This window comes from Salvia miltiorrhiza, chromosome 1 (genome assembly GCF_028751815.1).
Source record: "Salvia miltiorrhiza cultivar Shanhuang (shh) chromosome 1, IMPLAD_Smil_shh, whole genome shotgun sequence".
Lineage (NCBI taxonomy): Eukaryota > Viridiplantae > Streptophyta > Magnoliopsida > Lamiales > Lamiaceae > Salvia > Salvia miltiorrhiza.
In genome coordinates, this window is record NC_080387.1 from 69,410,729 (window position 1) to 69,430,332 (window position 19,604).

Sequence of the window (19,604 nt, forward strand, 5' to 3'; positions counted from 1 at the left end):
GACATTAACCCCTAATCGCTTAACCGATACACACGCTACATCGTTTAATTTTGATGCAAAACTATGTTCGACGTGCATCGCACAGGCGAATGTACTAGTTATCTTATAAGCAATACTTATTTACAAAAATACATCAAGTGTGATATGTTATTTTCATCATATGTTATTCTAATTTTGATTCTCTATAATTTTCTCTGGTTACCTCACAATTCACTCTCTAACATAAAATTTCTATAGATTAATAGCATTGAGATTTAAGAATTTTATTAATTTATAGAGATATAACAAATTAATAATTTATCAGGAGTAGCGGTTTTTTTTTTTTCTTGAAAAGTAATGTTGAGAACGAAGATATTGTGGTAGTGGGCTAGTGGCGGTTAAGGCGGTTGCCGTTGGAAGAAGTTCTCTGCAAAAGATTACATTACCCAAGGCAAGGAGGATAAAAACAAACCATGTTGGGTAACAAGATAATGTAATTCGAAAAATAAGTCGATGTTGATATTTTTTACCATAAAATGAATAAGAAGTTGATATTCATATTTCATTGTTCTTTATAATCATTATTAAATTCTGTTTATTTCCAAAATAAATCTCACACTGTCAAATAAATATAAAAATTCGTGTTAGATTATCTGAAAATTCATCGTATTCATATCTATTTCTGATTATATCTTTATAATCTCATTAGTATTTCATAGCATTGAAATCCAAATGTTAAATAAATTTTGACATATTAGATTATTTGAGTCTCTCATAAAGTATGCTGCCACTTTCCTATCGACAAAAAAAATAGAGATAGAGAAAAAGAGAAATTTCTTATTTTTATTTTATTCGTGAAAAATAATGTCGATAGCGAATATGTTGTGGCAGTGGGCTAGTGGCGGTTAAGGCGGTTGCCGTTGGAATAAGTTGTTCTCTGCAAAAAATTACATTACCCAAGGCAAGAGTGATCACTTTTTAGATATAAAGCTTACTCCTATTAACCACCTATGTCAGAAAATCCCAACCAATCATTTTCTTCGTGAATTTAATGGAAAAGAATAATTCATTTTTGAGTAGTACGGACAAAAATAAAGTTAAATTTTTTTAAAAATTAATTTATCTATAAATTTTGATTCAAGTTTAAAAGGATTTAATTAATTTATTATTTTTCCCATATTGTAATTTTTTCGTAATTTTTAACAATTTTTTTTTGTTTTTTTATTTGTAGTTTGTGTGCTTTAAAAATAATAATAATTAAAAAGGTTATTAAAAAATTACAATATAAAGAAAACAATAAAATTAGCTAAATACTACTCCCCCCGTCCCGCTAAAATTGGCTACATTTGTTTCGGCACGGAGATTAAGAAATGAAGTGTTATGTTTTAATTGAGTGGGGCCCATCAAAATTATTGAGTTAATTAAAATAATTTATTCCTCCTTTCACTTTCTTCTTCCTGCACTAGCACCCACCTCCGGCGAAGTCGCCGGCATCAGCCACCCCCTCCTCCGGCGAAGTCGCCGCCACCCTCGTCTCCTTCTGTCCCCCTCGTCTCCCTCCCTATCCAAGAACCAACCACCCTCAAATCTGCCAACAACCACCACCACCGTCGCCAACAACCACCGCCGCCGCCAAAGACAAAGTTCTTACCTTCTTCTCCGGCGACAAAGAGCTGCCGGAGAATCAAAAACAAAATCTGACCCCAACAGCAGACACTCCAAACCAAATCAGAATGCAGAATCAAAAAGCCCCAATTCCATAAAGCAATCTGACCTTCTATTGAAAATCATAAAAAATTCCCAAACCCTATCTCAAATCGCTACCCAATGCCCCCACCAAACGGGGATCTGCACAAAATTGCAAAATTTATCGGTTCACTGAACATTCCATACATCGTTCCGCGGTCGGCTCGAACTATAGTCGGTGGCCATGGGGATGGGGATGGCGTCCGCCGGAGATGAACAGAGGGAGAGACGGCGGCGGCGGCCATGGGGGTTGCGTCCGCCGGAGAAGAACAGAGGGGGAGAGAGGGAGAGGCGGCGGCCATGGGGGTTGCGTCCGCCGGAGAAGAACAGAGGGGGAGAGAGGGAGAGGCGGCGGCCATGGGGGTTGCGTCCGCCGGAGATGAACAGAGGGAGAGAGAGGGAGAGACGGCGGCGGCGGCGGCCATGGGGGTTGCGTCCGCCGGAGAAGAACAGAGGGGGAGAGAGGGAGAGGCGAGAGTAGGGGTGAGCATCGGTTCGGTTCGGTGCAAAACCGAACCAAAAATCTAAAACCGAAAACCGAACCGATGCTCAAATTGGGCACCGAACCGCACCAATCATAGTCCCAAAACCGAACCGAAACCGAACTAGAAAAACCGTCGGTTTCGGTTCGGTTCACCGAACCGACCACGATTTGGGCTGCCACAAATTGGGCTGCCGGAAACTATTCAATGCCGTCGCCGCTGGGTTAGGCGCAGGCAGATGGACGCGACGCTGGAGGACTACGGACGCCGTCGGACTCGCGCCTGGAACACCTCAAATTCTCGTCCTTAATTCATTCGGGCCACCGCCTCGTGGATTCCACACCAGTTCGCCGAAGAAATCCGGATTTCCAGCTTGGTTTGTTGGTCTCGTACGTGGATTTGCAAAGGAGTTATGAGCGGCGGCAGTGGTATGTCCAAATTAATACTCTGACATTAGCCTCACCATCGTTGATTCTTTCGCATTAATTCGACTCCATGCTGTCTCAGCCTCACAGACCACAGACAATAAATAAGGGGCTGTCGGACTCACGCCTGGGCAGGGGACGAGGACGGCAGTCGGCAGCGGGCCTCGCGGACTGTCGGTGCCGGAGACGGAGCCCAGATCTGGGAGGAGCGGGCCGCGCAGATAGAGAGAAGACAGAGTACAGAATGGGACATGGGAGGGAGCGGCGCGCAGGGAGAAGACTTAGTCTTAGGGTTTCTTAGTTTAGGTTAAAACTTAAAACTAAAATTAAATATATTATAAAATATAAATATTTAATAAAATATTAATATTAGTCGGTTCGGTTCGGTGCAAAACCGAACCAAAACTTCAGAACCGAAACCGAACCGAATTTTTTCGGTTTTTGAATTTTGGAACCGAACCGAACCGACCACCAATAGAATTGGCACCAAACCGCACCAATATGGTTCGGTTCGGTTCGGTTTTGACTATCGGTTCGGTTTCTGCTCACCCCTAGGCGAGAGAAAGGTGCGGTGTGAGAGAGAGAAATATGAGTGAGGATAGGTTAGGTTAATAGGTGTAAATTAGTTGACTTAATTATAGAGTTTAATTTGGTGTAATTTTTACCCAAAAAGAAAAGTAGCCAACTTTAGTGGGACGCCCAAAAAGGAAATGTGGCCAACTTTAATGGGACGGAGGGAGTAGTATTTTATTTTGAACCAAAAATTTTAAATAAATTTATTTTATAAAGTATTTAATCATATTTTATCCGGACAAATTTTGTCCAAATAACATTATTGTTCATTTTTCATGATTCTATTCCATGTGTAGTCATCAAGAAAATGGAAATTCTCAGCCCGTGCTTGATCAAGTCTCATGTTTCTAGCTCAATTTTAGAAAAACGAATCAACTTTGAAGATATATATATATATATATATATATATATATATATATATATAGGGTGTGGTTCTAGAGAGAACTACATTATTTGTGAGTAGGGATGTCAATCGGGCCAGCCCATCGGGTTTTCGGGCTAGCCCTATCGGGTTCCGGGTTAATCGGGTGCGGGCTAATCGGGTTGGAGGTTTTTTCGGGTTGTAAATCTCCAACCCTAACCCTAAACGTTCGGGTTTCGGGCTAGCCCATCGGGTTGGAGGTTTTAAAGGTGTAAAAATAAAATTATTATTTGTATTACATTATTCCTAATGATCTAATGTATAATGTATAAAATATACATAAATATTAAATATATAAAGTCTAAATGTTTGAGTAACACTCTTCTTCAACGTTAATAACATTCGGTGCTCCAACTTGTTCCATGTCTTCTTGCTCATCATCTTCACAATCTATTAAAAGAAAATAATATAATTAAAGCATAATATAGTTCGATAATTTAAAACATAATAACAAAAAGAGAAATCTTAGCAAGTTCTCCAAAGCGGGAAGCATTATCTTTCCAATACATAAGCAAATCAATTTCAACCTTCTCATATTCCGAATAGATGAAGTTTCCTGTTAAGCTCACGGACAGATCTTCTAAGAACAAGAATAAAAATCTAAAATTGTATAGTTTCGGTTGTTTTCTGGTTTACACTATTCTAACAAAAAAGAAGAGAAAAGAGTAGCAAGCAACTCATGATCTGAAACTTAGACATAATTGTAGAAAGGCAAAATTAAAATTAACATACAGAAAATCTATAGAAGCTAGAACATGAAACACCAAATCTCAAATTTCGATCCTCAATCCTCACAAAGTTCATAAATCACAAATATACAGTCCGAAATCAGACAAAAATTTATTGAAGAACAGAAACAAAAAATTTCAGCCTGTAGCGAGGCGCGGCGGCGTGCTTCTCCGGTGGAAGACAGATTGGAATGGATGCGCCGGAGGGGGAGGCGCGGCGCGGCGGCGCGGCGACGTGGCTGGAAGTGGTGCGGCAGAGCAGTGGCTGGAAGTGGTGGAAGAGACGAAGAGAAGAGTGGAGGTGGTGCGGCAGAGCAGTTTCTATTTTCTAACTTTCAAATTGAAACAAACCCTAAAATTGTAGTAATATTTTTAATTTCGTTTTTTTTTTTTTAAATCATCAACCCGACGGGCTGGCCCGACAACCCGACGGGCTGGCCCGCTTCAACCCGCCAGCCCGAACGGGCTAGCCCGATAAGCCCGATTTGTTATCGGGTTGCAATTTTCCAGCCCTAACCCTCTACTTTTGTCGGGTTATTCGGGTCGGCCCACGGGTTTCGGGCTGGATTGACATCCCTATTTGTGAGAACGTGAGAACCATCAAATCTAATGCATTCATTGTAAAAATTAATGCATTCGTTGTTAAAATTAATGCACTCAAAAAAATAAAAAAAATTGCTCCCTTCAGGATTCGAACCCAGGATCTGCATTCATCCAACAAGATGATACATCCACCGTAGATCTTGATGATCGAATGGCTGAAAATAGTTCTTCGGTCTTCTTTTATTTATGCAATTTTTTTTATTTTTTTGAGTGCATTAATTTTAACAACGAATGCATTAATTTTTACAATGAATGCATTAGATTTGATGGTTCTCACGTTCTCACAAATAATGTAGTTCTCTCTAGAACTACACCCTATATATATATATATATATATATATATATATATATATATATATATATATATATATATATTGAAAGCAAAAAACTATGATAATTTATTTAATACTCCATCGTCCTATTATTATAGGACGATGATGTTAATACTCCATCGTCGTCTTCTCTCTTTCATACATGTCTGAATTTTATTTATTTATGACTATGATGTTAAAAGATATATACTTCCTCCATTCCAATTTTTATTATCCATTTGAGAATAGCACAAGTTTTTAATAAAGTGATTGAATGTGTTGTGAGTGGAATAAGAGTCCTGTCTTTTATGTGAGTGTTAAAATAATGTGAAGCAAGTGTCCCACCTACTTTTACTAAAAATAAAAATGAATACCAAAATATGTGACGACCAAAAAAGGAATGATGTATATACTAAAAGTTGGGACGGAGAGAGTACATTCCTAGTTTATTTTTGAATTTTCTTTTTATTCTTTAACTTTCTTTAGTATGTTTGATAAAAAAAAAATTGACATGTTTGAAAAGAGGAATGAAACATTAATTTTGGGATAGAGAGCAATTAATTTGGGACAATCTTTTGGAACGTGGAAGTTTGTTAGAATTTGATTATCGTTACTATAATTATTAGTTTGGTTGTGCCTTTTGTGTAGTTAATATCCAAACAAATCAGCTGATCGAGATTTGAAATTATCCAACTCGAAGCTCCATTTTCGTGTTACCTATACAAAAAAAGTTGTTCAATTTCGGTAGGGTTAAATTAAGTAGAAACACAATTAACCACTTCAAATAATATTCGATGAATTAATAAATTCTATAAATTAATGCTTTTTTCAATATCGATTTGAGCCAAATAAAAAAATAAATAAAAAAATCATACTCCATATATAAATCAGATAATAAAAATAACTTTTTTCAGAACCTCTTTATAAATATATAAATCCCGTCAATATTATAAATTAATAATCCTTAAAATATAACAATTGTGAATCATAACTTTTTTAGATGGTAAATCACAGTTAGAATTTATGATTTTAAACTCTTTTCCATATTGAGATTTATATAGTAATTCCATTATGTATCAGTATCATACATGAATATATTTAATTATTATTACATTCAATTTGTAGATGCATGAAAATATTTAAATATATACAATGAATTGATAGATGCGTGAAAATATTTAATTAAATATAATTAATTGATAAAATATGAATTTATTTAAATACACATGCATGAATCTAGTTATTTATTAATTTATAGTCAGAAAAGGAATTACTTGATTGCCGCTATATTTGTTCTCTACTCACATGCATTAACAGGCCAACAATTTTTGCCATATTGTGATGATGAAGACATTAACCACACAATAAAAACAATAGTTATTTAATTTATAGTTAGAAAAATAATTACTATATTTTTTCTCTACTCACATGCATTAACGGGCCAACAATTTTTTCCATATTGTGATGATGAAGACATTAACCCATTAACCACACACACAAATTAATGGGCCCCTTTTTATCTACCTTGCATTTAAGGAAAAGAATATAATTTCCCTTTTGTCCTCCTCCTAGCTAGTATCACTTAAAGTTTTGTAAAAATGTAGACAACGTATATCTGAGAATTTCTGACATTTATAAAAATATGTGCTCGTTAAAAAAAAAAAAAAAAAAGACGTGTCGTATTTTATGACTAATTTTTTGCAATTGGAAACAACAGTTATATATAATACTTTGTCATGCTTCAATTTTATACAGTGAGAAAGTAAAACTATCCTGTTTGCGTTATCATTTAGTTTTAACAATCCCCAAGTAAATTACTCTAGAGGATGTGTGGATAAGTTTATTTTAAAGAGCTTATAAGATGTTTCAAGAGTTTATGAGATGTAATTTTTAAGAGCTTATAAGTTGTCAAAGTGTTTGGATAATTAAACTTATAAGTTAGAGAGAGATTTTTTTATTAGAGAGAGAAAATCGAAGAAAAATGAACTTGAATGATATATAATAAAAATAATAAATTATAGTTGAAAAATATTTGTAAAATGATTATTGCATAATTTAACTAATTTACGGATGATCATAATGTAGCTGTTAGCACCACTCTTAAATTTTAGTTTGTTTCCGTTAAATTTTGGAATAATCTCTCATATTCACGCAAATGAAATATTCGTTAACAATATTCTCAAAATAGAAAAATACAATTGGATCATGACATAACGAAAGGTCTCAAATTTTAATTGTGCGGCGGTTTATCTCACGAGGCGTTGCCATAAAATAATAATTGGGACTTTAAAAGCCAAAATGATGATCCATTAAAGAGTCGTACAACTAATTGGCTAAGCTTATTTTAGAGAGTTTATAAATTTTTGAAATTTATTTGATATTTCAAGAGTTTATAAGATGTAATTTTTAAAAGTTTATAAGTTGTTAAAGTATTAGAATAATTGAGTTTATAAATTGGAGAAATAATTTTTTTGCTGGAAAGAGAAAATATTTTTTAGAGAGAGAAAATCGAAGAAAAATGAACTTAAATGATATATGATGAAAATAATAAATTATAGTTGAAAAATATTTGTAAAAAAATTATTGCATATATATATATATATATATTTTATCAGAAATAAGGGAAATGTATATAAAAGGTACCAGAGGTACCGCAGAGAATCAAAACATCAGAGTTGCAAAGAGAAGCAGAAAAAAGGATTGTTGCATATGAGATTATAAAAAAATAAGTTGGGGTAGAGGAACTTATATTTTGGGGAGCTTATAAGTTATTGGAGCTTATTTTTGAAGTTTATAAGATGTTTAGAAGCTTATTTTTCCAAACACTTAGAAGCAGCGTATAAGCTCCCAAATAGCTTAAGCTGTTTTATATAAGTTGTTTGAGAGCTTACAAGCTCAGTCAAACATCCTTAATTGCAGCCCAACAAAAAAAAAAAGAAAAAATAAAACTAATTGGAATTTAATGTTACAAAAAAAAAAAAAAAGTGAAAAATAAGAGAAACAAAAAGTGCCAAAAACCTACTCTTGGCAGGTACAGTAATGAGACTCACATTTCTTGCTGCATGTGAATTTTAACTGTCGCCACCCGCCGTGTCGGCGCCTACTTGTTTCTAATTTCAAATTTTCGCAAAATAAATGAAAGAAATAAAAAATAATCACTGTGAATTTATACAACATTTGATAAATAAATAAAATCATGAAACCTATCCAACCTTTACCCATTTTATAAAGGGGTTTTGGTAAATAAAATCACGAATTATTTTGAGTTTGTAATTTTAACGTGACTTTTAAAGTGTGGCTAATTAAATCACCACATTTTCAATTTTTGCAATTCCGTCTCCCCCATTTTTTTCGGTCGCCGGAGTATTGATTTGGAGCTTACGTGAATTACTAAAGATGACGTCATTTTTTATGCGACTTAAACGACGTCGTTTCATACAATTTCAATTAAAAATTTCTCCGAGTTATAAAAAGATTGTATCATGGGTTTTGCACCATAATTTTCAATATTCAGCAATCAAAAACAACGTGATAACATAAATATTATGTAACGAACTAATTCACGTAAACTATAACTCAATAATCCGACCACTGAAAAAAAAAATCACGGCGGCGAAATTGTAAAAATCGAAAAGATGGTGATTTAATTTGCCACACTTCAAAATTCACGTTAAAATTATAAATTTAAAATAGTTTGTGATTTTATTTGCTAAAACCCCTTTTATAAATTAATATATCACAATCTTTATAATTTATCAAATCTATCCCAATCTTTTCTATCTATTATCACTTTGATCATCGTAGCTCATTTTCAGAATCATGACGTGGTGCAACCGAAAAATGACTTGTTATTCGCCAAAATAATAAGGTAAGAAAAATAGCATGTTGCGATTCAATCGCCTGATTATAAGATTAATTCAAAAAGTCGAAAATATTTGAAAAGTTTATAGATTACCATAAAATTGATTAATTGATAAAAATTAGTATAATAAATTTCATATTTAATCCATATACAAATACTCACTCCGTCCCACGAATCTTGACACACTTGATTTCGACACGAGAATTAAGGAATTGTAGATTAGTATTTTAAGTGTGTAGGTAATAACGTATAAAAGTGATAAATTAGGAGAGTGAATGTGATAAAGTAGGAGAGAGAGGTGATAAAATATGAGAGAGAAGATAATAATTGTTATTATATTTAGAAACATGTCAAAATTCATGAAATGGCCCAAAAAAAAATACGTGTCAAGATTCGTGGAACGAATGGAGTATAATACAGGTGTTACTGCTAAGCACAAACACGATTACATAAACATGAGCTCGTCTCGAACCAATGATGTATTCGATTGCTTCATTTTCTCCAATTCGAATCCTCACGCCCGTGAATACTCAAATTGCTGCAGCCAATGAATATGAATAATACTACTACAAAGCTACCCCTGCGCCTATTTGGACTAATTTTGTGCCAGATTCAACTAATTCGCTCCAATAATATATTAAGTGAGGCACTAATCAGGATTAAGGAATGATTGTGACGAGTTTTGTGAACTGTTTGAATTGGTGGTACCCAACCCAACAAAATAATTGTGCTTATTTGATTTTGTTATTTACATAAAAGACAAATTGTCATTAAATGAGCTTGAAACTAGAACAATACAAAATTCGAACATGAGTTGAGGTGTGAGATTGGTCTAATATTGGATTTGTTTGAATTTTCTATATTAGGATGGGATTATAACTTGGTACACAGATGTTAATTAAATGTGAAATTGTTCTAGTGCACATGCCTTCATTTGCTTTTATAAAACGCTATGTAAAATAAAAAAACAATGTTGTGAAATTTATGAATATAAATTCCAAAATTATATATCTAGATGTAAAATTTTTACAAAATTATAGATTCCACGAAAGCATGCGTACGTAGAGCATCCATAATAGATCTCTCAAAAATAATCTTAACTTTAAATTTGAGCTAAAATAATATTAAGTGAGATAAAATGATCATCCAACAGATCACCTATATTAAGTTGGGCCCACAAAAAAATTAACACCCCTCAAATTTAATCCTAAATTTACACCCCCTTAAATCTATTCCTAAATTTATAAAATATATAATGAAAAATAGAAGAGCTGCTGTGTGCAATAGTAAAATAGGGGTTAAAAATAATTTAGAGAAGACTTTAGGAATATTTTTAGAAGTAAACTTTTGAGAGATCTGCTCTGGATGCTCTTAAGCAATTAATCCTAATTTACAATAATATACTAATATTTATATGATGTTTACTTTAAAGGATTAACCTTGATATTGAATTGAAACTTTAGGATATTTTAAGGCATTTGATTATTTTTATCATTTAAGCTATTTTTGTTTGATTCTTATCCCATCAAAATGGTGGGATTTGAGTATTCCTACTATTGAGAATAAAAAAATTTAATTATTCATCTTATCAATTATGCAAATAAATGTCCCTTAAATTATAAAATTTCCTAACAAAAAAAAGTAAATAGAAAATACAAAATTTAACATAGGACTCATACTTATATAAAGCACACACTTCACGTTCCTCACTCCTCACTCCATCTCGGCATCTCCACACCTAGCAGGGGGTTTACACCCCTCTATCTATCTCTCTCTCTCTCTCTCTCCAAAACCACTCTCCCCTGCACCGAAGCAACCCCTCCACACTTCAACCCCTCCCCACCCACACAAAACAGTGGGAAAATGGTGAAAATTTTCCCAAACGTGAAACTACGCTGCGCACATCTCCTACTTCTCCTCTCACAATTCCCATTCTTCGCGGCGAGCTACCACGACTACGCCGACGCATTATCCAAGTCGATCCTGTTCTTCGAGGGGCAGCGCTCCGGCTACCTGCCGCCGGACCAGCGCCTGACGTGGAGAGATCACTCGGGGCTGGGCGACGGCTGGACCGTCGCCGCCGACCTCACCGGCGGCTACTACGACGCCGGCGACAACGTCAAGTTCAATTTCCCCATGGCCTTCACCACCACAATGCTCGCCTGGAGCGTCGTCGAGTTCGGCGACCGGATGCCGCCGCCGGAGCTCCGCAACGCGCTGGTGGCGATCAGGTGGTCCACCGATTATTTGTTGAAGACGGTTGCGCAGCCTAACCGCATTTTTGTGCAGGTAAACAAATTGATTTTAATGTGGTGTAGATTATATTAATTCTGATTTATTTTTTCATTGAACATTAAATTTGATATTGGAAATGGTATTGGTAGTGTACTGATGTAACTGAAGCGGAACCATGATTACGAGCCATAATTCGACATATTAAGTCATTAACATTAAATTCCAAATTGGAATTGCTGTAACCGAAATCATAACTCATCATTAAGAACAGTAACTCGATACATTATATATCATAGTTTTATTTTTCATTTTTTTTTCTGTATTTCCATGCATAACTGTCAAGGAATGAACAAATAAATAGTATCTAATTATGTATTTAGTTTTAGTTATATTTAGCAGAAAATTAAAATTATTATAGTCACATGGGATTTAGGTTTTGAATGATCAAGTGAAGAGTAGAAGTCAATTTGGTAGTGGAAGAATAGCTGAATATGGTTGGAAATTAATTTGAAGGCAGTTGAAAGCATGTATGAGTAGATAAAAGTACTAAAAGCTGACCGGGCTGCCCGGGCCCTGTGGGTCAGGTTGGGGGAGGATCTGTGTGGTTGTGAGAGAAAAGTGTCCCTTCACCGTGGAGATGGATGCGGTTCACACCACCACAATAATATCATACACGAATATTTCACGATTAAGTTTTATGACATGTTTAATGTGCTTAAAATATTAATTTGGATAACACCATGCAATGTGATTGATATTATGAATTTATGAGTTTATTGTTAAGAGTTTTTTTTAATAAATATAAAACTAGATAGGAAATTAGCTATCAATTAAGGACATAAAAGATGAAATCGACATTTGATTCTATAACATAAGAAAACTAAGTCATCTATTTTGATTTTGTTTTCCTTCATTGATTGTATATTAGATTTAATTAAAAATTATTAAAAACGTTTTGAATGTTAAATAATTTCAGTACACCTTGACTCTTAGAATATTGATAGCTTTCATATTTCAAGCCCTAAATTAGTAGCTAATCTATCTTTCGGATCTTAAATCAATAGAATTCCTTATTAAGTACTAGTATTTTATTTGGTCGGCTACGATAAGAATTAGGCTTGAAAAAAATTAGACTTTCCATTTTTGAAAAGTAACATGTTAAAATACTCTCTTAGAGTAAAATTTTGTTGAATTTATTCATTTTCTGTTAGCCGTTATTGTTGATCATATAAAAGTAAATTATTCGACTGCATAATGTATTATCCTGTCAGATAACTGACCGATATTATCTGATGTGATAATACATATCCCGTCAGCTAATGCATTATTTCATCAGATCTTCTATTACTCCGTTGGACTAGATTTTATATACTAATATTTTTTTTTATCATAATGAGTAGTTTTAATATACATGTTTTTTAAAAGTGCATATTTTCATGTATTATTAAGACTAATAAATATTGAAATATACTCATATGTGTGTCCTGCAATATTTATAAAATTGATCAATCGATTTGATATACGACTTATTTAGCAGAACATGCCCACTAACAAGTTAACAACCCGTACACAATTTAATTCACCCGCAACAATTTGGTATAGATCAACGGTGACATGTTGCTATTTTTAGTCGAATGGTTACTGTGCACCTCATCTCATCACTTATTGGGTCCCACTCGCAGAAATTGCTCGAATTTTTTATATATTGAATTGAATGCACCGAATATTGCATCAAAATTGAAGAAAAGAAAAAGCTCAATTTTCCATAAGTATGTATCACGCCGTTCGATTTTAATACGCAGGATAGTGGTGTCGTGTTTATTTATAAAAATCTGGCGTCGTATTTGAATTGGATCAATTTAGATTTAGTTATTAATTTAGTACAAAAGTTGTCATACGCTGAGCACTATCATACATGCGGGTTAGATCGATTTGGATCCAATTGAGACCCGATCCAAATCTTGGCCAATAACCCAAATCCGAAGCCAATTTTTGATCCATGACATGTGTAGCTTAGGTCAGCCCAAATTCAACCCAAATCCATGTTTGAGTCGGGTAGTACTTGGGTTCGGATCAGATTCGACCCACGTGGACTGTGCGCCTCTTAATTAGGAATTTATCATCAAACTTTTTTTTATTACTAAAAGAATTCATCATATTGACTTAAAATCGAGCAATTCGCAATCCTTTCCCTCTAATCCTAGTGGCGGGAAAATTTTACTGTAAAAATTTTGATCTTGACTTGGTATAATGTGTTTGTTAATTCTTTAGAAGATATTAGTGTGCGTGTGTGGTCTCATGTTCGAGCAATCTTTCAAAGTATTTGTTGGTTATATATGGAGAAAAGGGAGATCTCGTTTTAGCATTTCCATCCACTGCCTAAACTGTATCGATTAGGGTATCATATTCAAAAGTTATGCTTGAATTTAATGTGACACCATCCAACATCTACTGCACGAACCAATCAGAATTTGGAATTTATTTTGGTTGTGGTAACTTAGATTTTGTTAGTAAATATTTCAATCTCAACCATTGTTAGGTGGGGGATCCGATTGCTGACCACAACTGTTGGGAAAGGCCAGAGGATATGGACACCCCTAGGACAGTCTACGCCGTGGAGGCTCCGAATCCGGCGTCAGACGTAGCCGGGGAGACGGCGGCAGCTCTAGCCGCCGCCTCCATGGCGTTCCGAGCATCCGACCCTGGATACGCCGAGACACTGCTGCGGACCTCCACCAGAGTTTTCAATTACGCGGACAGCTACCGCGGGGCTTATAGTGATAACGCCAACATTCGGGATGGGGTGTGCCCATTCTACTGCGATTTTGATGGATATCAGGTAAGCTTCCGCTTTGGCCGTTAAAACGAGCTTTTTTCCTCGTGATCAATGGACTTATTAGGCTCTTTTTTGTAAATGAATGGACAGGATGAATTGCTGTGGGGGGCAGCTTGGTTGAGAAGGGCATCAAATGATGATTCTTACCTCAATTACTTGCAAAACAATGGCAAAACTCTAGGAGCCGACGACAACATTAACGAATTCGGGTGGGACAACAAGCATGCCGGTCTCAACGTTCTAGTTTCCAAGGTGAAAAATCTATTTTTATTATTAAAAGGGTTATTGACGCCTGAATACACCAACTTCGGGAGTAGGCTCGTTCTGCATATAAACTTTGAAAATAGTTATAAAAAATATACATGAACTTTAATGATGTAACAATTTTACCACAAATTTAACTTTTGCCCAAATTAAAGTTTATGCGGTAAGTTGGAGCGTTTAAAGATGTCCTATATAATATCATTTTTTAAAACGTCAGGTGAGTACACATCTACATTCTGACTTGTCACGATAGCTTTAATTTGGGTCAAAATTGAATTTGTGGTGATTTTCTACGACATTAAAGTTCGTGTATTTTTTGATCTGAAGTTGATGTATTTAAATAGTCATAGTAAATTCTTTTTGATCCAAAGTTGATAAAAATCCTGTTTTTTTTACTGCAGGAGGTTTTGGAGAGCAGCAAATACTCACTCCAGTCATACAGAGCCTCAGCAGATAGCTTCATGTGCACACTCGTGCCGGAATCCACCTCCTTCCACATCGAGTTCAGCCCCGGGGGACTCATCTACCGCCCGGGGGGAAGCAACCTCCAGCACGCCACCACCATCTCCTTCCTCTCGCTCGTCTATGCAGACTATTTAGAGCGATCGTCGCAGACTGTCAACTGCGGTGAAGTCAGCATTAGCCCCTCCGTACTGAGGCAGATAGCACAACGCCAAGTTAACTACATTTTAGGCGAAAATCCCAAGGGGATGTCGTATATGGTCGGGTACAGCAGCTCGTACCCTCAGAGGATCCACCACCGCGGATCCTCCATCCCCTCCACCAAGGACCACCCTCAGGCGGTCCATTGCAAGGATGGTTCCGTCTTTTTCAACTCATCCGACCCTAACCCTAACACGTTGGTCGGGGCCGTGGTGGGGGGCCCCGGCGAGGATGATGTGTATGATGATAATAGGGTTGATTTTAGGAAGTCTGAGCCAACTACTTATATCAATGCTCCATTTGTTGGTGTTCTTGCATACTTTGCTGCCAACCCTAACACTGGTAGTTAGTTAGGGTGATGAGATTTTGAGAGAAAATTGTATATAGATTTTTACGAAGTGGTTTGGATTGAGATTAGTGGGAAAAAAATGTGAAAGTCTCTCATCTTGCTAGAAATTGCAAGGAGGAAGAGGCTAAAGGATTATAGGATTGTCATTGGCTGCATTAACTCAATGGGCCAATTTTATTTTGATGTCAAAAGTAATGCCTCCTTAATTAGGGGGCATCTCTTGGTTCCTATTTTAGTGATATTTGTATTGTTTCCATCCTTTTTGTTTCAAGGGTTATAACTCAGAAAAGAAAATTTTGAGTTTTCTTGTACTCGTTGAATTTGCATCCTCTTTCTAATACCGTGTTTCAATTTTTATGTATCATTTGATTTGTATATGAATGTAAAGTATGGATTAGAAGGGCGAAAGATCCTTTTATTAATAGGATTAGGAAAAAGAAATACCATGCAGCTACAAATAACACCATTGAAGGGAGTGATCTAAGTATGAAAATTGACATTGGAAATTTTCTTCTCTCTTTCAAACGAAAATGAACATTCATTCATCAAGAATGCTTCGAATATTTCTGTTAGTATTCCATCAATCTTTTTTGGAAATTTTATTCTCTCTGTGGTGTTATTATTATTATTATGTAAATGTAAATTTTTTTCTTTTTTCTTTTTTTGAAGGAATATTTCTGTTAGTATTCCATCAATTGTTAGTTGTATCATAAATACCATTTTCGTCATAAATAAATTGCTACGCTTCCATATCATAAAGTCATGATCAACATCGATGTCGTCATTAATTCCTTCTCAACATCGTATTAAATGATTCCATTTCAATTTTTATACTACTATTTTGTAAATGTGGCACTAAAGTGCTAATATCCAGTGACAACTTTTCATTATAGCTATAATATTATATATTAGTAAAATATTTGTTAGAGACAAAAATTGGTTGGTGAATGGGCCACTGATATCACGTATCACCTACCCGGATCCGAATACGTCAAATTGGTTCATTTACGAATGGTCTCATGACCCTACCCGTCTTTATTCCTTTGGCGGGTCATGCCCCACTAACCCATTACATATTCATTTTTAATTATAATTTTAAATGACTTTTAATTCTCTTTTTCAATATAAGGATAGAGGATTTACACGTGGAACTGTCTTTTAAAATTGTAAATAGTTTAATAAGTGCATAATGTTTGAAAAGAGTTGGTAGGAAAAGTGAGTTCACATATGTGACCTCCTTTGTGATACACTATACTATAAAAATTCAAATATATGTATTATGCATATGATCAGAATCTTTGTGTTAAAAATTTATACTACTCCATATTTTAGGCGAATCTAAATCTTAGTTGTGCAATCAATGGAATAAAGTCGTGATAGGAAAGGATTGATGGCTAGTGTAATTCGATGTGTCATTCATAGACTTGAACATTCTGCAGTATCATATTCATAAAGAATTCTGCAGATGAATAATTCGATGGGCTCACGTTAAAATGCTGCACTATTTTTGTTGTGCTTTTAAGCCCATTGGGATTGGGAGCCTCCACACAGTAAGCCCAATCCGTTATTAGTAGCATTATTATATTCCCACTATCCCACTACATAATGGAGTAATTCATATGCACATATATCTCAAACAAAAAAAAAAATAAAAATCATGTGCACGTATATTATTCATCCTATTATATCCAAAATCATATAATAAAAAGGAATTGTATACATATAAATAAAATTATAAAAATAATCATTATGACCAAAGTACTCTTAGAATTTGGGGTAGGGTTAGATTTTATTTATTTATTTATAAAACATTAAGGGATACATGTACACATAAATGATTAGTATTTCTAATTTTTTTATTTTTATGAGTATTTTTTTATTATATGAAATCGTCTAGATTAGCCTATGATCTCTATAATCAAAATATATAACTAAAAATGATGGGGTTTTGCTAAATATATATAACTGCCCACATTTTTTTATTTTTGTATAAAAATAGATGAATTCTATATAGTATCCTTCATATTTCGTGAACGAAGTAGTTTTTGAAATGTTCTAATGAGTTTTTGTAATGTTCCAAGGCAATGTACGAATTAACTCGATTTGGTCATTATATCATTTGATAAATCTCACATTCACAATCATATCCTTAGAAATTTCACGAGAAGGAAAATAGTAAAACGATCATGTTTTTGAATCTTAAAATGACCCTAAACCTTATTGGCCTTCTTGTTAACATGTAAAATGCCTTAGAGCATCTAGGGGTGGCGCTAATTGGTGGACCACATCTTAGCGCCACCCCTATTCAGTGTATTGACGCTTAAAGTGATACTAAAATCTTCATTTTCAATTAATCTCATTTTTATTCTTTTAATTTAAAATTATAAGTGTCTTTCATTAAAATTAAAATTCAACATTATGGACACTTTAGAGAAAGGAGTGAACCCCATCATCGGGTTGGTACTCGAAATGTTCGCATCTTGAGAATACTTATTGAAAAATTCATTGAAACCTTTCTCCATTACTTGAAATTGAGATGAAATTTAGAGAGATTGTAGAGAATGTGAAAAAGAATGTGAGTGAAATGTAGTATTCATAAGAGAAAAAAAAAATTGCCAACGGTAAAAAGGAAAAAAATAAATAAAAAATTGACCGTTCCCAAGTCATCTCCTTCGTGCCAGTTCGGTCCGGCTCCAATAATCAGGACTAGAGATGCTCTTATAAATTGCGAATTTGCATCATAATCTCGTGCATTTCATCATAAAGGATCTATTATCTCTTGCATTTTATTCTTGAAGGAGAATACAATATCCTTTTAAGTTGTCTACAACATGTTTTCCAAATTTCCTTAACATTCGTCAAAAAAGAAAAGAAAAATCTTATGTTTAAAGTCAAGCGTTGTTAATTATTGTAATTGGTTTTCTTCTCTCTTTTTAATTTTTTATTCTTAAGAGTCAACAAAAGGTGAATTGCACAAGATATGCTTTGCCAACAAGTTCACATGAATTATTGTCAAGGAGAAAAATAAAGCTGCTAAATTTATCCTTTCTGAGCTCCCTCATCACTCATCAATGGCCAACGAGATACTCCACGACTTCTTCCCTTTGCTTAGAGTCTACAAAAATGGCCGAATCGAGAGGCTAATGGGCCAAGAAACCGTTCCCCCATCTCTCGATCCAGCCACGGGGGTTCAATCCAAAGACGTCGACATCGCGCCGGAGATCAACCTCTCCGCCCGCATCTACCTGCCGCCCAACGCCGACCGGAGCAAAAAGCTCCCCCTTCTCGTCTACTACCACGGCGGCGCCTTCATCATCGAATCCGCCTTCTCCGCTCAGTATCAGAAGCACCTCAACCACTTAGTCGCACAAGCCAACGTGGTCGCCGTGTCGGTGAATTACCGATTAGCCCCCGAATCCCCTCTCCCGGCCGCGTTCGAGGATTCGTGGCGCGCTCTCAATTGGAGCGCCGAGGGCAAGGAGGAGTGGATCAAGGAATTCGCGGATCTGAACCGCGTGTATTTAGGCGGGGACAGCGCCGGCGCCAACATAGCGCACAACATGGCGATGCGGGTCGGGTCGGAGAATCCGGAGGGGTTCAATCTGCGGGGGATTTTTCTCAACTGCCCCTTCTTCGGGGGCGTGGATCCGATTGGGAGCGAGACGACGGAGCAGTCCAAGAGAGGGAGGGAATTCAGTGAGAGGCTGTGGCGATTCGTTTGGCCGGGATTGAGGGGCAGCGACGAGGCGTGGGTGAATCCGGGTAAGGATCCGAAGATATCGGGTTTGGGCTGCGGAAAGGTGTTGGTTTATGTGGCGGAAAAGGATTTTCTGAAGGAGAGAGGGTGGTATTACAAGGAGGTGGTGAGCAATTGTGGGTGGAAGGGAGAAATCCAGTGCGTCGAGGTTGCAGGTGAGGAACATATTTTCAGTGTGATTGCTCCTCATACTGAGATGGGCATCGCCATGCTCCGAAAAGTTGCTTCCTTTATAAATCAGTAATCGTATCATAGTTTGGTATTAAAAATAGTCCACGAGGTTGGTTTAGAATTAGACGATGAACATTTGGTATAATTTGACTGATTTGGGGAATTAACTTTTAATTTCAAACAGATTCTTATCGTTCAA

General features: G+C 35.7%; 3 protein-coding genes across 3 annotated transcripts in view; all 3 read left to right on the plus strand.

Moving 5' to 3' along the window:
• Positions 1 to 19,604, plus strand: part of LOC131005499 (60S ribosomal protein L7a-2-like) — a 29,206-nt gene that overhangs the window by 1,698 nt on the left and 7,904 nt on the right. The window lies entirely within an intron of this gene.
• LOC131005496 (endoglucanase 24-like) lies at positions 10,847 to 15,788 on the plus strand. Its single transcript, XM_057932500.1, has 4 exons — positions 10,847 to 11,419; positions 13,905 to 14,204; positions 14,292 to 14,453; positions 14,867 to 15,788. The coding sequence occupies exons 1-4, from the start codon at positions 10,994 to 10,996 to the stop codon at positions 15,476 to 15,478; spliced, it is 1,500 nt and encodes a 499-aa protein (XP_057788483.1). The 5' UTR covers positions 10,847 to 10,993; the 3' UTR covers positions 15,479 to 15,788.
• On the plus strand, positions 18,232 to 19,588 carry LOC131005498 (probable carboxylesterase 2). Its single transcript, XM_057932502.1, has one exon. It carries the CDS (start codon positions 18,549 to 18,551, stop codon positions 19,476 to 19,478), a length of 930 nt encoding a protein of 309 aa, XP_057788485.1. The 5' UTR covers positions 18,232 to 18,548; the 3' UTR covers positions 19,479 to 19,588.